The 18,337-nt window shown below is 40.2% G+C and overlaps 1 protein-coding gene across 2 annotated transcripts in view; it reads right to left on the bottom strand.

Annotated features, from left to right (window-relative positions):
- Nucleotides 1–5,563: 5,563 nt before the first annotated feature.
- THRSP (thyroid hormone responsive) overlaps nt 5,564–18,337 on the bottom strand; it is a 42,426-nt gene continuing 29,652 nt past the window's right edge. The window contains exons 2-3 of one of the 2 annotated variants that reach the window (XM_072610754.1): nt 11,323–12,265; nt 5,564–6,418 (exon numbers count right to left, since the gene is read on the bottom strand). In XM_072610754.1, coding sequence (XP_072466855.1) covers nt 11,344–11,778 — 435 coding nt within the window. In that variant the 5' untranslated portion in view covers nt 11,779–12,265 and the 3' untranslated portion in view covers nt 5,564–6,418; nt 11,323–11,343. Of the gene's footprint in view, nt 6,419–11,318; nt 12,266–18,337 lie in introns of those variants that run through there. The other variant, XM_072610753.1, reaches the window with a different exon arrangement.

Genomic DNA, 18,337 nt, shown 5'->3' on the forward strand with positions numbered 1-18,337 from the left:
ATCATAAGAAGAAAAAAAGGAAAAACAGCATGACCTATCAATGTCACCAATACCAAAATATATTAGTATTGTCCCTCAGTTACTATCCACAGTCCAGATGAACTATAACATGGCTGATAATTGTCCCCAACTAATCTATCAGACCCAATATAAATCTGAACTTTAATTGCCCAAGTCTAAGATTGCTCCATGATTCCAGCTTGCTTTTCCAAGTCCACATAAACGTACCAGCTTTTGTGAAATTAGGGTGGAAAATCATTAGGATTCTTCCCAAAACCCTGGGACGCAATTGTTCGTCTTTCAAAATAATAAACTTAACAAATATGGGCTATTTAAAATACAAATGACAAAAAAAGATTGCATATGAAATCATGAGCTCTATTATGTAGTTTTTAAAGTATATATTAAATTTAGCATGATATTAACAAAACTGCCCGCACTTATCTGTGTTCCCATCGAAACTGAGAGAATTGTTTTCAGAAAGCCTCCTGCTCAGTTGGCAACAAGTAGAAGCTTTTCTCTGTCTCTCTCTTTTTGCTCCAACTTTGATCTTACTTGCAGTTTTATGAATAACTAATAATTTGCAAATGTCTTGCAACTCAGCCAACTATGTTGCAAATAACTGGATTTCTTTTTACCCGTAATATTTCATTTTTCTATTATTAAACTTAATTTCTTAAAGTTTTCTGCTTCCAAATCATGTCGTGTGTTTCATTATATCATTAGGTTTAGTTTCTTCTTTTCCCACTGTTTCTGTTTGTCTTGCAATTTAGTATATAATTACATATATGTATATAATATATGTATACATAAATATAATACAAATTGCACAAGTGTGATGGACCCCATTTTAAAGGTTTGTTGTTTTAATTTTTTTTATTTTCAATGTTCTACAATCACTACCATATAACTTAGATTTTTTCCCTCCCTCCCCCTTCCTCCCCTCCACCTTCCCCCTCCCTCCCTGAGATGCCATACAATATTATATAGGTTCTACACATACATTCCTATTAAATACATTTTCACCACAGTCATGTTGCATAGAAGAATTAAAATGAATGAGAAATTATATAACAAACCAAAACATAATACAAAAGAAAATGTTCTGCTACATTCTACGATTGAATTCCATAGATCTTTCTCTGGATGTGGAAGGCATTTTGCCTTAAAAGACGTTGGGAATTTAAGTCCTTGCATTGCAATGAAGTTCTAAGTCTAACAAAAAATCCTCACACACTGTGGTTGTTGCTGTGTACAAAGTTCTCCTGGTTCTGCTCCTTTCACTCAGCATCAGATCATATAATCTTTCCAGGCCTCTCTGAAGTCTTTGTGTTCATCATTTCTTATAGCACAATAGCATTCCATTACATTCATATATCACAATTTATTCAGCCATTCCCCAATTGATGGACATCCCCTTGATTTCCAGTTTTTGGCCCCCACAAAGAGTGCTGCTATAAATATTTTTGTGGGATCCTTTCCCAATTGATTGCCATCAAATTGTTTACTTAAATTTGCTCTTTCCCCAAAAAATTTACTTTCTAATTTTGGAGAAAAAATTAAAAGACAGGAGCTAGTAAAAGGAATGTTGATGTGGGAAAACAGCTCTTCTCCACCAAGCTTGGCTCATCGTACCCTGAGATCAATTATATCTGTCAAAGTAACAGCTCCAAAATTGTTGAAGAATTAATTTACCACTCTGCATTCTCTGGTTTTACCAAGCCATTTTTATCACTTGTGGCCAAAAGGAAAAAGGTCAGATCATGGACACACTAACCCAATGTCTTAGCCAAATGACCTGAGCTAAGTATAGATGAATAACTTTTAATCTTTTGAGAACACAGAAAAATTAAATGAGGGTGGTACAAAGTTGGGAGACTAATGAAGGTATACAAAATAGTCAGTGAAGCTCAGCAGCTAAGTGGGAGTTTGGGGAATACAACTTTGTGAATAATTGATCCACGGCAATTTGAGTAGGTATTTTTCATTGTTCTAGTAAACAGCAGAAAGAGTTCTCACGGAAATGAAAATTTCTCACAACAGTCCCTTAGGGTAGCAAGATCTAGCCTACCCATAGTCCTCTGGAGTAACATCAACCTTTCTAGATAGTAACAACAAACTAAGGACAAGTGACTAGCTGCAGTTCTACCAATGCTTGATGATATACCCATCTTCAGTACTTGTCTGTGGTCAATAAACATTTATTATACATGTGAATGCTAGAATAGACCTGTCCCACTGTTGGACATTTAATCCTAGAAGTCCCCTTTTTTAGAGCTATCCAATATCTTGTCTCTTCCCAATGAGAGTTCTAAGACTTTCTATTTCAGTTAATGTAAATGTGTTGTTCAGTCGTGTCCAACTCTCCATGACCTCATTTTAGGATTTTCTTGGCAGATACTGGAGTGGTCTGCCATTTCCTTCTCCAGCTCGTTTTACAGATGAGGAACTGAGGCAAATTTAAGTAATTTGCCCAGAGTCACACAGCTAGCAAATATCTGAGGCCTGATTTGAACTTCCAATCCCAGAGCTCTCTCTGCTATGCCACCTAGCTGCCCCTAATATAAATGTAATCAGACTTTATCTGGTTCTTACTGTCAATGGAAAATCCCAAAGACTGGTACACTTACTGATGAGACAGACCTCCACCCAATGTGATTTAAATAACATTAAATGACTGGGGTATTTAAATCACATTTGGTGGAGATCTATCTCCATTAAGTGACAAGTTGGGGGCAGGGAGGAGGCAGAAGGTGGGGACAGCTAAGTGACTTAATGGATGGAGTGCTGGACCTGGAGTCAGAAAGACTCATCTTTGTGAGTTGAAATATGGCCTCAGACACTTACTAGCTATGTGACCTTGGACAAGTCACTTAATCCTTTTTGCCTCAGTTTCTTCATATGTAAAATGAACGGGAGAAGAAAATGGCAAAAATCTCTGTCAGGAAAACCCCAAATGGAATCATGAAGAGTCAAAAATGACTGAAACAACACAACAACAACAAGTGAGTGAAGATAGTGGATTGGAGAAGAATTGAGGCATCTTAGCCCCTAGACCAGTAGCAAGAGTCACCCAACCTTAATGTTGGAAAACAATAAAGAATATTATAGTTAGGGAGAGATTTCAGAGTCTGTGTTGGATACTGTCGTGGAACTGATGGGACCGAGTTTTAGTCCTGATGCATGAGTCTCTCTGGATGCGGGCAGGGTGGCCACAACCAAGAGAGAATCCCAGTGCTCAAACCTCATGGCTAGATCTATGAACTCTGCAGAGGAGACATAACTAAACCGAGCAAAAGCGATCTTATCTTTCCCCCTTTCTTCCAAACTTCCATCTCTGTCAAAGGCACCATCCGTTCTTTGAGGTTCATAACCTAAGGACAATCTTTGACTCCTTAGTCTCCTTTGCCCCCCCGCCCCTGCCATGTATCCAGTCATTTGCCAAAACTTGCCATTTCTACCTTCACAGTAATCTCTTGTTTCTAAGCCCTTCCCTCTACTCACACAGCTACCATCCTGGTTCTGGCCCTCATCATCTCTCATCTAGATCATTACAACAACATCTTAATTAGTCTCCTTGCCTCTCACCACTCTATCCATCCTACACACTGCTGCCAGAGTGATTTGCCTTATGTCCAAATCTGACCATGTCACTCCCCTACTCAACCAGCTCCACTGGCTCCTTGTTGCCTCTGGTCGGTTGGTTATTATTCATTCTCTAAGAGGACCAAAATGACATCACTGCGCTGGGATCAAGGTACAGTGTGTCTGACCTGTGGCTGATCAGATAAATACCAGATCAGAAGGCTCAAGGACACAATATAACTCCTCTTTTTAGACTGTAAAGTCCTTTACAACTCAGCCCTAGTCTTTCTAACCTACCTGAAGATTATTCCCCCTCCCACAATCTGGGATGCAACCCAACTGGTCTTCTCTCTTTTCCTCACACAGGGTACTCCATCTTCCATCTCCTTGCCTTTGCACTAACCCTTCCACATGCCTGGAATGTACTCCCTTCTCACCTCTTCCTCATAAAGTCCCTTTCTTCCCTTGAGATGCAACTGAAGCACTAATGTCTACACTAGCCTTGGCTGATATTCTCTAAAACTACCTCCTTCCTTTAACTACCTTGTATTTATTTTCTTCATATTTATCCTTTACATATGTATATATGTACTGACTATCTCCATTAAAATGTAAGCTCTTTGAGGACAAGGACTGTTTCATTTTTGTCTTTGTATTCCCAACTCCTACCACAGTGCCTGGTGCATAGTAAGTGTGTAATAATTGATTGTAACCTTGCCTCAACAAGAAGAGGAACACAAGCTTTTAAAAAATATATATATTTTATTTCCAGATCTACATTTTCCCTCTCCCATATATCCCCTTCTCCCCCATTGAGAAAACAAGGAAAACAAAACCCTTGTTATAAATATGTATAATCAAGCAAAAAATAAGCATTGGACATGCCCCCTCAAAATGTGCCTCTTTCTGTTCTCTGAGTTTATCTCCTCTCTATAAGGAGGAGGTTTTCATGTTTCATCTTTAATGCTCTGGAATTGTGGTAGATCATTGTGTTGTTTGGCATTTCTAAGTCTTTCCAAGTTGTTTGTCATTACAATATTGCTGTTGTTTTATAAATTGTTCTCCTAGTTCTGCCCTCCTCACTTCATTAATTCATGCAAAACTGTTCTCATTTTTCTGAAACCATCCCCTTCATTATCTCTTACAGCATAATAATTGACACTAATGTACCTTGGGGGACACTGAATATGGGAGCTTGTGAGATGTGGGGATACTATAATTTAGTTATTGCTTCTTCTCTCCTTTTAATAAAACTGTCTTTTAATAGATTATGGACAGTGTGCTTTCAAGTCGGAAATTGTGCTCATCTCCTGAGTTGTCTAGCAAATAGATCTTTTTTTTTCCAGCCACAGACCACATCAACAATATCCTCTCATCCACTGTTATCACTACTAGGTCTACACCCCCAAAGAGATGAAAGAATGAGGACAAAGTCCCATTTGTACAAAAGTATTTATAGTGGCTCTTTTTGTGATAGCAAATACTTAGATATCAAGGGGATGCCCATCAACCGTAGAAGGGTATGAGTATAATGGAATATGCTTGTGATATAAGAAACAATGAATGGGATGTTTTCAGAAGTTTGGTAAGACTCCTATGAACTTCTATGAAGTGAAGTAAGTGGAACCGAGTAATAATTTATACAATAACAATATTATAAAGGTAATTAACTCTGAAAGACTTAACTGATCAACATAATGACCAACCACAGTTCCAAAGGATACTCTATCCATTGCTATCCATTTCCAGATAGAGAGCTGGTGGACTCAGAGTGCAGATTAAAACATATTTTCTTTTCATTTTTCCTATCTCTTTCTGTTATTGGACATAGCTAATACCGAAATACGTTTCGCATGATTATACATATTTGTAATGGATTTTGTTTTTCTTGCCTTCTCAATGGGTGGGAAATGGGGAAGGGAGAGGGAAAGAATTTGGAACTGAAAATAAAATAGAATTTAAAAAAAAAGATCACATCTTTTTTTGCTTTTTACAAAGGTTTTATTTTTTAACTTTTTTGGGTTTTTTTTTACATCACTGTCACTTTCTAGTAGTCTCACCTAACAGAACTCTCGCTTGTAACATTTCCTCCCTTCCTCCATCCCCCCTCCTAAAAAAACCCAACACTTAAGCAAAACAAACTTCTATTAACCATGGCTCACTGTATACAGCATTCCATATCTGTAGTCCACCTTCTGAGAGGAGGGAAATATATTTTGTCTAGCAGGTAGGGTGTCCCCAAATTTCTAAATGAAAATTCAAGCCAAGAAAAGTATAACTTTCCTCCAAATCAACCCAGACATGTTGCTCTGCTGGAGGGTCTCCAACACAAAAGTAAGAAGGTGTGCTTCATAAACCCTTTATACAGAAAATCAGTGGTTCTGGGAGGGGGAGCTGGTGGGCCTTCCTGACTCTTTACCTTAAGGGAATCCTGCCACTTTTAATCTCAAAGAAGTCACCATCAGGAAGTAGATGAGAGGCAAAACCTGGAGAACATAAGTAGGATGGGAGAAAAAGCAGCTTCAGACAAAATAAAGATAAGCGGGTCTCTTCCTGTCCTCTGCAAACCACCCACCAACCCCTGCTAACTTGACCTAGGGGAGGCAGAATTGGAATCTGTTTTCAAAGGTGTTGGCAAGGATCTTCTGGTTCCTGGCAGATAAGTCTGTGAGGAATGTCCCAGATGGGTAGCCAGGGAAGCAGCACGCTGGACCAAGCTGTCCTCTCTGGAGCCCTCAGCAAATGTCCTGGCACAAAACATTACAATGCCCATGAGCCTTTCATTGTTCATGCCTGGAGCTGCAGTCTTCAGCCAAACAAGTTGTGGAGCATTCTATGGGATTGGATGAAAAAGAAAACACAGGTCAATATTTTCTTCCATGTTTTGAGATCAAACACTGATTAATGTCCAACTTCAACTCACACATATGCACTGTTGCCAAGAGTTTGGTTTGATCCAATTCAAGCAGATCATGATGAAACAGAAAGAGCACTGATCATTGAGTCAAAAAGTCTGAGCTCCAGTTCTGGCTTTGTTATTTATTGGAGGTAGGATGATGGACAAGTTATATCCTCTCTCTCAGCTTCAATGTCTTCATTTACAAGGATGGTGCTATATACACTTATCCTACCTGTCTTGAAGTTAGGAAACCACCTTCCACCAAAAGGTGGTACATATGATCAGTTATTAGGAAAGCCACTTGTGGAACATGCTTTGAGCCATCATAGCCTGCATGAGTAAGTGTGTACTACAGGATGAAGTTGGTGATAACCCCTATATATGTAGATTTATCTGTAGAAAAGCCCAAAGAGATCACATGATCCAATTGATCATTTACAGATGAAGATGATAGCTTCATATAGGACACTTGGTATGAAGTGGTGGAAGCATTGTTATCTTCACTTTCTCTCTCTTTTTCCTCCCCTCCTACATTCTGCCCAATCCTTACTGTCCATTACTTTCTCTGCCAAAATTTCTCCTGTTTCCTGAATTTTCAGTCGTACTGCTAATAAATGGCAAAGCCAGAATTTAACAGGCCTTCTGACTCTATAGTCAGGAATCTATCCATCTCATCATGCCTGAATTGAATCTTGATCAGATCACATCAATCACTCACAACAATAAGTGATCAAGTAGTCATGTATTAGGGGCCAGGAACTGCTAAGCACCAGGAATGCAAACAAAGGCAAAAAAACACAAAAATAATCCCTACCCTCAAGGAGCTTAGGGAGAAATGATATAGAAGAGAAGGCTCAAGGGGCTGGGAGAACTGGGAAGGTCTCCTGCAGAAGGTGGCAATTGAGCTGAGTGTTGGGAAAAGGCAGGAATGTCAAGAGGCGAAGGTGAAGAGAGTGAGCCATGCAAAGCCCTGGAGATGGGAAATGAATGTCAGGGGGAAGAAGACTGAAAATGGCTGGACCCCCAAATTTAAGAAGACTAGAAAGGGAAGAAGAGACCACGCTGTGAATAACATTAATTGCCCCAAAGGGGCAATTAATGTTCTTTCCATTTGGTCCTGTAGGTAATCAGGATCCCCTGGGATGCCATATGAACAAGGCATTGATAAGAGGAGAGTTAGCTAGCGATGTAAGGAGACTCAAAAACACAGTCATCTGGGCATCGGTTGAGAAGATGGGATGTTTGCACCTGGTGAACAGGAGACTTGGGGGAAGACGAATGACTCACTTCCAATATTTGAAGCGTTATTCATTATGGAGAAATTGTACTGATTTCAGTCCAAGATCAAGAATTTTCTGACAATCAGAGTCCACATAGGATAGCAGAAAGAACACGGAGTCAGGAGAGAAATGGTTTTGAATTCTAGATATAATCCTTGTTAGCTGTTTGTGACCATTAGACTATCCTCTTAATTTCTCTGAGTCTCAGTTTCCTCATCTGTCAAATGAGAAAATGATTTCTTAATGACATGATGTAGATAATGATAATGATATACTCCTACTTCAAAGGGATGTCAATCAATCAATAAGCATTTATTAAGTGCCTACTATGTGACAGGACTGGGCTAAGCACCAGAGGTCATGAGGAAGGCACTTTTCAAATCTTACAGCACCAGAAATATTATTCTAACAGCCATGGGCTGCCTCATAAGGTAATGATTTCACTGTCATTAGAGGTCTTCAGGGAGATTCTGCATGATCACTTTTCAGGGCTGTTACTGAATGGATTCCTGCTCACATACAAATTAAACTGAAAGACCCAGCAATAAAACGTGGTGGGTTTTTTTAAACCATCTCTTTGGGAACGTAGGCATAGTATTTACAAACAACCTAGGATCATGAATTAGGGCAGCTAGCTGGTACAGTGGATAGTTCTTTCTAAGTTCAAATCTGACCTCAGATATTTATTAGCTATGTGACTTCAGGCAAGTCATTGAGAGAAATGATTGTTAATAACCAATGACTTGGGGAAATTCAGATTTCTCCCTTTTTCTTTTATCCTCATTTTAGGACCTCAGTCTCTGAAGGTTAAACTAACCTTCTCTATCCAGACCCACCTCAGATGCAGAAGCCATTGTGCTCTATTCATGTTTATGTGTGGATAAATTCTTTGAATAGATTGTGGAAGGCTGGAGGTAACTTATAAGTAAATGACACAATTGTAGTTCAGGTCCAGCCTTTCATTGTAATGTTCATTCTGTCATTAATTGTTAATCAATCAGTTAATTTCCACCCTCAGAATTATCCCTCTTCTAATGGGCATATAAGACATGAGCCCTGTGCCATGATTGTCTTTGATCTAGAGAGAGATGGATAAATGACCATTCTTTTATTAAAATGCTGACATTATTAATAAAATTATTAAATTACCCAAAAATTATATCTCTTGAACCTTTTTAAATACTACATCACTTAACACTGTTTGGTTCATTTTCCTCATCTGTAGAATGAGCTAGAGAAGAAAACAGCAAACCAGTCCAGTATCTTTGCAAGAAAATCGAAAATGGAGTCATGAAAAGTTGGACATGAATGAAATGAATGATAACAAAGATCCTGTATCCCCACCCCCCTCACAAGGCATCCTACCTCCCACCCCTTGCCCTGCCTATCCTGGTGCAATGTTCTTGGCCCAACACATGAGCCTTGTTGCCCTCCAGGAGTCAGGGCAGAGTAGTGGAAACAGCATTCTTCTTAGAGTCAAGACTCAATTTTCAGTAAGGTCCCTTACTAGTTGTGTGACTTGGAACATGTCATTGAACCACTCTGAACTTCAGTCTCCTCACCAGTAAAAGAGGGGTAAAAATATACACCCAGGTAATATCACAAGCTGTTGTAAGGATCCAATTCAATACTTATTATTTACATTTCTGTTGTGTTTCACAATTGAGAGAATGCTTTCCTGGCAGGCAGCATATTTTACTGGCGGAAATTGATTGACTGAATGGAACTAGGACTTAAACCTAGGTACCTTTACTCCAGTGTTTTCCCACTACACAGCCAATAGATGTAAAGCACTTTGTAAACTGTAAAATATCATATTGCTGTTCAGCAATTTTAGTCATGTCTGACTCTCTGTGACACCATTTGGGATTTTCTTGGCAGAGATGATGGAATGGTTTGCCATTTCCTTCTTTAACCCCTTTTACAGATGAGGAAAATGAGGGAAACAGAGTTAAGCGACATGCTCAGTCACTTAGTCTCTGAGTGTCTGAGTGTCTGAGGCCAGATGAGTCTTCCTGACTCCAGGCCCTATCTATCCACTGTGCCATCCAGCTACCACCTAAATATTATACAAATATGTTAATATTGTTGTAACTCCATACAAGAAGTCCAACTCTTCAGACCACAAGACCATAGCCTCATGGCGGTAGTTAAGCAAATTGCTAAATAAATGCCCCAGGAAGAAATGAACAGGTCTGTGCCCACAGGAAGCATAATTCTGTGAACCTTTGTGTATAAAGAGACATAAAAACCACCATGTGAGTGCTCACAGAAGAGGTCTACTGACTCAACTCCTGATTGTGTGTGTGAATGTGTGTGCATGCGTGCATGTGTGTGATCTTGTGCACACATGTGGCCATGTATCTACTTACAAGGGACCTGCTGGAGACAATGATTCCTTCTGTATTGTCCAATTCAGTGGCCCAAACTCCAGTTGCTTATTGGTTTTAAGTGCCTATCTTTGTACTTCTGATACTAAATTCTTTGTTTCTTTACACAGATTTGTTAGTCCAATGATACGTGATCCCGCCTAATATAAATTGAGGGTCAGCAGTAGCCCCATTTGGCTCTAAACCACTCATTTCCCAAGGTGGGAATGAGGGCAATATCTTATAGGTGGATTTAGCCTTCAAACCTATCTTATAGGCTACCTGAGAGTTAGGGCCAGTGTTAAGGAGCAGTCAAGAGGCTGGAGGACCCTAGCTAAGGGAACAAATAGCAAAAAAGGTCAGTGGAGGTGATCTGGAGAAAAGTAGAAATGCCTAAAGGTCCAGGGGCCAGAGGAGGTAGCTGAAACCCTGGGCCTAACTTAGGAAGGCTTGCTGTCACACAACCCACCTCTAGGAGTGCTGGAGGCTTGAAGATAAGCAAAGGCACCTTTGGAACTGCCAGGAAAAGTCAAAATGAGAGCTAAGACCTTGGATGAGTCAGTGTTGCCTTGAAAAATACTGTCATTAGTCATAGCAATAGTACATAAAATGTTAAGAGGCCTAGGAGCTCTGAAAGTATAAGACAGTGAAAGTAAAGACTTCCTGTTGTTACAGGGGGTAAAATGGAACTAGGGATAAAGGCACCAGAGAGACAGACAGACAGACAGACAGACAGACAGACAGAGAGGAGAAAGACACACAGAGACAGATAGAGGAGAGGGATTGTAGAGTGTTAGAGGTGGAAGGAACCTCAGAAGCCATCAACCCCTCATTTTACAGATGAGGAAACTGAGACCTGGAGATGCCAAATGATCTGCCCAAGGTCATGCAGGTCTTAGCTAAACCTAAGTGTCCTAATTCCAAAATCAGGGTTCTTTCTACAACATCACTTCTATGACCATGGACAAACCTCTCAGGGTTTCAGTTTGTTCATCTATTAAATGAGGGTTATATTTGCCCTACCTATCTCATAAAGGGATTGTAAAGAAAGTGCTTTGTAAGAAACTGTTTGTAAGGGCTATTTACTTGTAATTCTATTATCCACACTCCCCTTCTACCACTTTTATTTTCTTTGAGACAAGGGTCTCCATCCAGACCCCCCTTGAGTTGGGCTCAGTGACTCACCTACCAGACAGCACAACGCTGGGGTCTACATTGTCAGCCCAGTGATTTCTTGGTATTTCTTTGTCACTTCATTGGCCTTCAGGGTCAAATGGGTGAGGATGTGATGGAGACTGGAGAAATGAAGATGAAACTGAGCTTCAAGGTCTAGCTCCCCTCTCTTCTCTTCTTCATCTTCCTCATCTTCCTCGTCTGAGTTGATAACCTTGTCCTTCCATTTGTCCTTGGGCAGCAGCCCATTGTCCACATCCACTCGGATGGACTTGAGCATGGTATAGTAGCTGTAGAAGTCGTGAACACCTGCCTCATCTGTGGGGGTGTCACAGTCTGGGTCTTCCAGGGCCACATCCCTCAGGAGGCTGGGGATCATGACCACCTGCTCCATGTTCCTCACAGTGGCTGAATACCTGTCCATAACGGTGAGCAGGCAGTTTTTGGGGTAGGATTTATTCAGGACCTGCATTGCTGGTTCTTCCAGTGACTGCTCAGGGAGATGCTTGAGGATTTGCAAATATCCTGGTTATTTATAGACTGTTCCCCAAGGTTCAGGGTGATCTGGGGCAGGGGGGGAAAGTCTGACAAAGTCCGCTGGAGAATGGAATGGGTTACATCTCAGCCAGTGGATAAACACATTGCTATCTCCAGCCAATCTCAAGAACCCCAGAGTGGAGTCAGGTGACTGAACCATTCTGGTCTTGATAAAGCAGATGGCTATGTTCTCTCTGGAAATCTTCTGCTTGTAAACAGAAGGCTGGGGCTTCTGGCCAGCATGGACTACATTCTGAGGCTATGTTGCAATATGGTGATGGAAGATTTTCAGTTTCACAATACATACAACAAACACACTAGCCTGGGGTCAGAAAACCTTCTTTCCTGATCGAATCTGATAATACTCTCCCCCACTCTGTTACCATTTCTTTGGGCAAATCATCTCTTCTTGGTGTTTTTATCTGTAAAATTAGGGGATTGAATTAATCAGAAATTCTGAACCTTTTTTCTGTCATTGGCCCTTTTGACAGTTTGATGAAGCCAACCCATCCCTTATCAGCATCATGGTCTTAAATGAGTAAAATAAAATACATGAGATTACAAAATAAAACTATCATAGTAAAATAGAGTAATAAAATGAAAAAACTAAACCCAAATTAACAGACACCAGGTTAAGACCCCCTGAACCAAATGATTTTTAAGGTCCCTCTAGTTCTAATGAACTATAATTCTGGAAGCAGAGGAACATTGGGTATTTTGAGGCAGCCAGGCTGGGAATTGGGAAGAGATGGCATCAAGAAGTAGTTAGAACGACAGAACTGGAGTCAGGAGGGCTGCCTCTGGCATTTACTACCTTGGTGGCCTTACATGAGTCACTTCCCCTCCCCAGTCCTCAGTTTCCTCACCTGTAAAATGAGTGTTATTAAATCATATCTAACATTTCTTTCAGCTTTAAATCCTCTGATGGTATTTTCTATTCCAGAATGAGCATTTTATCCTCTTGGCCCCAAAGCAACGCTAACACACCGCATCCTAATGGTCTTTTAAGCTTATCTGCCAACAGTCTATCTATCTCTGTTCCTCTCGATGTGTCTCTATATCTACCTTTCTATCAATAATCTAGCCATCTTTCTGTCTGTCTCTCTCTCTGTCTATGTGTATGTCTGTATCAGAGTCTCTGTCTCTCTTTGTATGTGTGTATGTGTGTAGTCTGTCTGTCTGTCTGTCTCTCTCTCTCCTCCCTAAGGCCCTGTCTAGCTAACTTTTTACGTACCTAAAACTTTCACAGTTCTGACAGTCCATGACATACATGGCTATCAACATAAAGGCTAAAGAAATGGAAAATACTACTCAATATTCTAAAATTTTCAGTTATTATTATTCTTATCTAGGCAATAATGATCTTCTTTGGGAAGGCAACCACTCACAAATGGTCTAGAGCAGAGGGCATCACATGCACAGTCCAAAAGCCATGTGCAGCCTAGAACGCTGGGGGTATAACTCAACCAGATTAAAACAGAATTGGGACGTATCTAACAAATAATCACAAATATAATACCGTATAGATTTGTTATTGTTGTTCAGTCGTTTCAGTCATGTCCAACTCTTTATGGCCTCAGCTGGGGTTTTCTTGGCCAAGATACTGGAGTGGTTTGCCATTTCCTTCTCCAATTTATTTTACAGATGAGAAAACTGAGGCAAACAAGGTCAAGTGACTTGCCCAGTATCACATAGCTAGTGTCTGAATCCAGATTTGAAATCAGAAAGATGAATCTTCCTGACTTTAAGCCTGGCATTCTATCCACTGTGCCAGTTAGCTTCCCAACTAATATTACATTTTAAACCTAAGTCAATATGTGGGCCAAAGAGATATTTATGTATGCAGTATGGTCCCCATTTCTAGTCAAGTTTGACACCAGTGGGCCAGCAGTCCATGGGAGGCGTCCATTACCCCTCAAGTTTCTCCCTGCAGGGGGCCCTGATCACTGAAATGGCCTTATATAGGTATATCCTTCTTAATGTCATTGACACTTTTCATTCTGCTCTCCTTCTATCCTCATGATAACCCTGAGAAGTAGACTATTATCCTGATTATCCAGACAAGGAAATGGAAGCTTAGAGGGGTTAAAGGTTTTGCCCAGGGTCACCCAGCCAGTAACTGTGTCCGCATCAAGATTCCTATGTGAACAGATATGTGGGTGGTATCAATGTGAGTGATTACGATGATGACTATTGTCCGTGGCTTTCCTAGGATTTGGCACCCAGCACTGGGCGTGGGATTCTTCTGGGGCTCTGAGCAGGGCAGACTCTTGTTTCTTTAGGCTTTTACTCATCTTCTGAGGGTACATCATATAAAGGTAGATGTGTGAACACATCTGGATCAGCTGGATTCTTCTTCTCCTGAGTCAGGTATATCTTTTCACTTCTGGGCTGTGAACTCCAGCCTCAAACCTCAGGACCACCAGACATCCAACCTGGCTTTTGAAGGAGTGCTTCAAAATGTGGAGTGCTGGATTGGACTCAGGAGATCTAGGTTCTAGCACTGCCCCGCCCCCCAAGAACTAGGCCCCTGTTAAATCTCTTTATTTTTCTATATCACGTCAAAAATCAGCTGATGATACTGATCCTGCCTATAATCCTGGAGTTGTTGAAATAATTGAAATTAATGTAAGCAGAAATTTTGTAAAAGTTGTAAAAATCACTGTGCAAATAAATATAAAGAGTTATTTTGTTCTCACCTACAGGAATATTTGAAGTAACTGTGGATGTTTCTTTTAAAGCAGAGAAGATTTAAGGGGATGTGATCTCGTCTTAAAATATCTGAAAGGCTTTTCGTCTGTGTTTTCTTTCACAGCATGACTTACATGGGAATGTGTTTCGCATAACTACATATGTATAACTTATGTCAAATTGCTTGCCTTCTCAATGAGGGAGAGAGAAGAGGGAGGGAGAGAATTTGGAACTCAGAATTTGAAAAAAAAAGTTAAAATTGTTTTACATGTAATTGAAAAAAATATTAAATTGAAAAACAGATACCTGAAAGGTTGTCATGGGGAATAGGTGGCAGACTTTTTCTGGGTGGTTTCAGAAGGGAGAATAGGAACCAGATGAAGTGGGGAGGGGGAGAAGTTACAGGAACGTAGATATAAGGATAATAGGAAAAACTTCCTTATAATAAGAAGTTTTCCAAAGTAAAATGGGCTGAGGTATTCAAGGAGAGACTGAATGAATACATGTTAAGAATGCTGTACAAGTGTTTAATAAGAATGTATTTTTAGAACCCATATGGGATTGCATGCCATCTCAGGGAGAGAGTGGTAAAGGAGGGGAAGAAAATCTAAGACTTATGGAAGTGACTGTGGAAAACTGAAAATAAATGAATTAATAGTAATTTTAAAAAAGAAAACAAAAAAAAAAAGAATGCTGTACAAGTGGGAGATGGAACAAGGACATAGGATTACAGATTTAGAGCTGTAGGAAACCTCAGGTGGCTGTGAAGTCCAATTCCTTTATTTTGCAGATGAGGAAACTAAGGCATAGAGAGGTTCAATGACTTGACCAGAATCCCATAACTAATAAACGTCTTAGGTGACATTAGAATCCAGGTCTTTCTGCAGATAAATCTAGGTGCCCTATTCATTACACTGAAAAGCTTCTAATATAATCCTCTAAACCAGGGGTGGGGAACCTGCTCTAAGCTCTAAGGCTGCAAATTACCCCATGGAGGATTAATGGGAGAGCCTCACAGGATGAGAAGGTTGAGAGGGGTGGCTATATGCACTGTTGAAGGGACTGGCCACATCTGTGACATCGAGGATGCCCTGAAGTAGGAAAGCTTGAATTTTATGATTCCAACATTTCCTAACCACAGGACATGATGCACCTGGGCAGACCATTGAAATAGATGACCTAGAATTACCTAGAAATGAGTCTCGTGGGCAGATGTAACTCTAGGTTATCCAACAGATCTTCAGCCAACTCAAACAAAGGGCCTGAGTAGGCAGCCAAAACCCGAGGCTCAGTCTCCCCTGTGGACACTTCCTAGCAATCATTTTTGATCCTTAGTATAGCTTAGTCTCCATCTTTGCATTTGAATCCTTCTTTAGGAGTGCCCCCCACCCATTCTCCCTCTCTGGGAAGCCCAACAATTAGGTAAAGGGAACTGACCTACAGCCCAGAATGGGGGGAAATCTGTAAGAGTGAACAGGCCTGCTTACCTCCTACCATGGGGATCTTTAAAAAAATATTTATTGAAATATACAAAAAATACTTATTAAAATATTCATTTGAATTTTATTAAAACATATTTACCTAAAATATGCAAAATATGTTTGTTTAGTAAATATTTATTAACAAAACCTTTATTTTGAAAAATAAACAAATTTTATTAAATTTTTTAAACAAAATAAAATTTAAATATATTTATTTAAATTTATTTTTTAAGTAAATTGTAAAAAATAAATATTGAAATATATTGAAACATCTAAATATTTTTACTAGAGTTTTGTTTTTATGTTTAATGTTTATACCTACATGATGCTTTATGTAGGTATAAGAGCCCATTTCTGCATGAAAACAAAATTCTGCTCTAGCTAATAAAAGACTCCTAAGAGATTTCATTCCTACAATATGGTCCCTGTTTGCCTATCAACAGTCAAGTTATCTAGCACTCACTATGTGGCAGTTACTGTGCTAAGCACTGGGCATAAAATTCAAGCAAAAAGAAAAACAGCCCTTAACTTTAAGGAGCTTACATTCTAATGAGTGAAGACTTGTAAAGGGAACCCCAGAAAGTGGGTCTGGGGGTGGGAAGGAAAGGTAGCAGAGGCACAGTGTAAAAGTGCAGAGTCAGAAGCAAAGCCAGGAAAAGAAGGAAGCATGGCTGTCCTCAGCCTTGCCTCAAAATGAAGGTTACACCAATGGGAAAAAGGGTCCAAGGGGGAGAAGGGATCTTCCAGAGTGAGAAGGCAGCTTGAGCATGGTAAAGTCCACATAGTTAGAGGAGCAATAAGGAACCCACTTTCCAAGAACAAGGATATTTTCACTGCCTATATCACCCTGAGACTGTAGGGGCAGTGGAATGACAAAATAGAATGCAGAGAAAATAATGAAAATCTGTGCAGAAATGGAATTTAAATGGTTAGTTAATGATCATTTTTTAAGTGTCTACTATGTGTCAGGCACAATGCTAAGTTCTGGGTATACAAAAAACGGCAAAAGACAGTACTTGCCCTCAAGGAGCTGATTACAGTCTAATGGGGGAGATGATATGCTAACAAATAGATAGGAACATATATATAGAGGAAAAGATGAAATAAGAGAGAGGGAAGGCACTAGAATTAAGAGGGGTTGGGAAAGGCTTCCAATAGAAGCTTGGATTTTCATTGGGACCTACAGGAAGCCAGGGAAGCCAGGAGGCAGAGATAAGGAGGGAGGTAATTCTAGGTACGATGAACAGTCAGAGAAAATGCTCAGCTTAGATGCATGGAGTGTCTTGTTGGTGGAATAACAAGGAGGCCACTGTCACTGAATGGAAAGCTGCATGTGAGAGACATAAGGTGTAATAAGACTGGAAATGTAGGAAGGGACCAGTTTTTGAAGGGTTTTGGTCGCCAGACAGCAGATTTTGTATTTGATCCTAGAGATGATGGGGAATTGCTGAAGTTTACTGAGTAGAAGGGGTGACATAATCAGGCCCAGTCATTAGGAGGATCACTTTGGTGGCTGAATGGAGGATGGGCTGGAGCAGACAGAAAGACTTGGGGCAGGCAGACCAAACAGCAGGCTAATGCAATAGTTCAGGTGTGAGGTGATGAGGACTTGTACCAGATTGGTGGCAGTGTCAGAGGAGAGGAGGGGGGAGGATTTGAGAGATATTGCAAAAGTAAAGTTGACAGACCTAAGCATCCAGTTGGATATGAGAGATAGCAAGAGATCAAAGATGAGACCTAGGCTGCAAACCTGGGTAACTGGGAAGATACCCCATAAGGAAATTTGGAAGGGAGGAGGGTTTGGGGGAAAAGATAACGAGTTCAGTTACCACCATGTTGAATTTAAAGTGTCTATCTATTGGACATCCAGTTCAAAATGTCTTAAAGACAATTAGAGATAAGAGATAAGATCAGTAGAAAAGTTAGAGCTGGATAAAATTTGAGAATGATCAGCATAGATATGGTAAATAAATTCACGAGAACTGATGAGATAACCAAGTGAAGTAGTGTAGATGGAGAAGGGAAGAGGGCTCAGGACAGAGTCCTTAGGACACTAGTGATTGGGGGGATGATTGAAGATCCAGCAACAGAAAGTGAGGAGGAGCTGTCAGGTAGAAGAATTGGGTATTTTATTCACAGTCTTCATGAGTCTACCTTATGGTCTTCCTCCAGCAAGAAAATGCAAAGTATTTAATTTAATTTGTAAACTACTTAGCACAGTTCCTGGCACATAGTAGGTATTATATAAATTCTTGTTCTCCCCTCCCCTAACTCCACTTTTTTTCCCACTCCAGAGTTCCCAGTTCTCCCAAAGATTTCAAA

Source organism: Notamacropus eugenii, chromosome 5 (genome assembly GCF_028372415.1).
Source record: "Notamacropus eugenii isolate mMacEug1 chromosome 5, mMacEug1.pri_v2, whole genome shotgun sequence".
Taxonomy (NCBI): Eukaryota; Metazoa; Chordata; class Mammalia; order Diprotodontia; family Macropodidae; genus Notamacropus; species Notamacropus eugenii.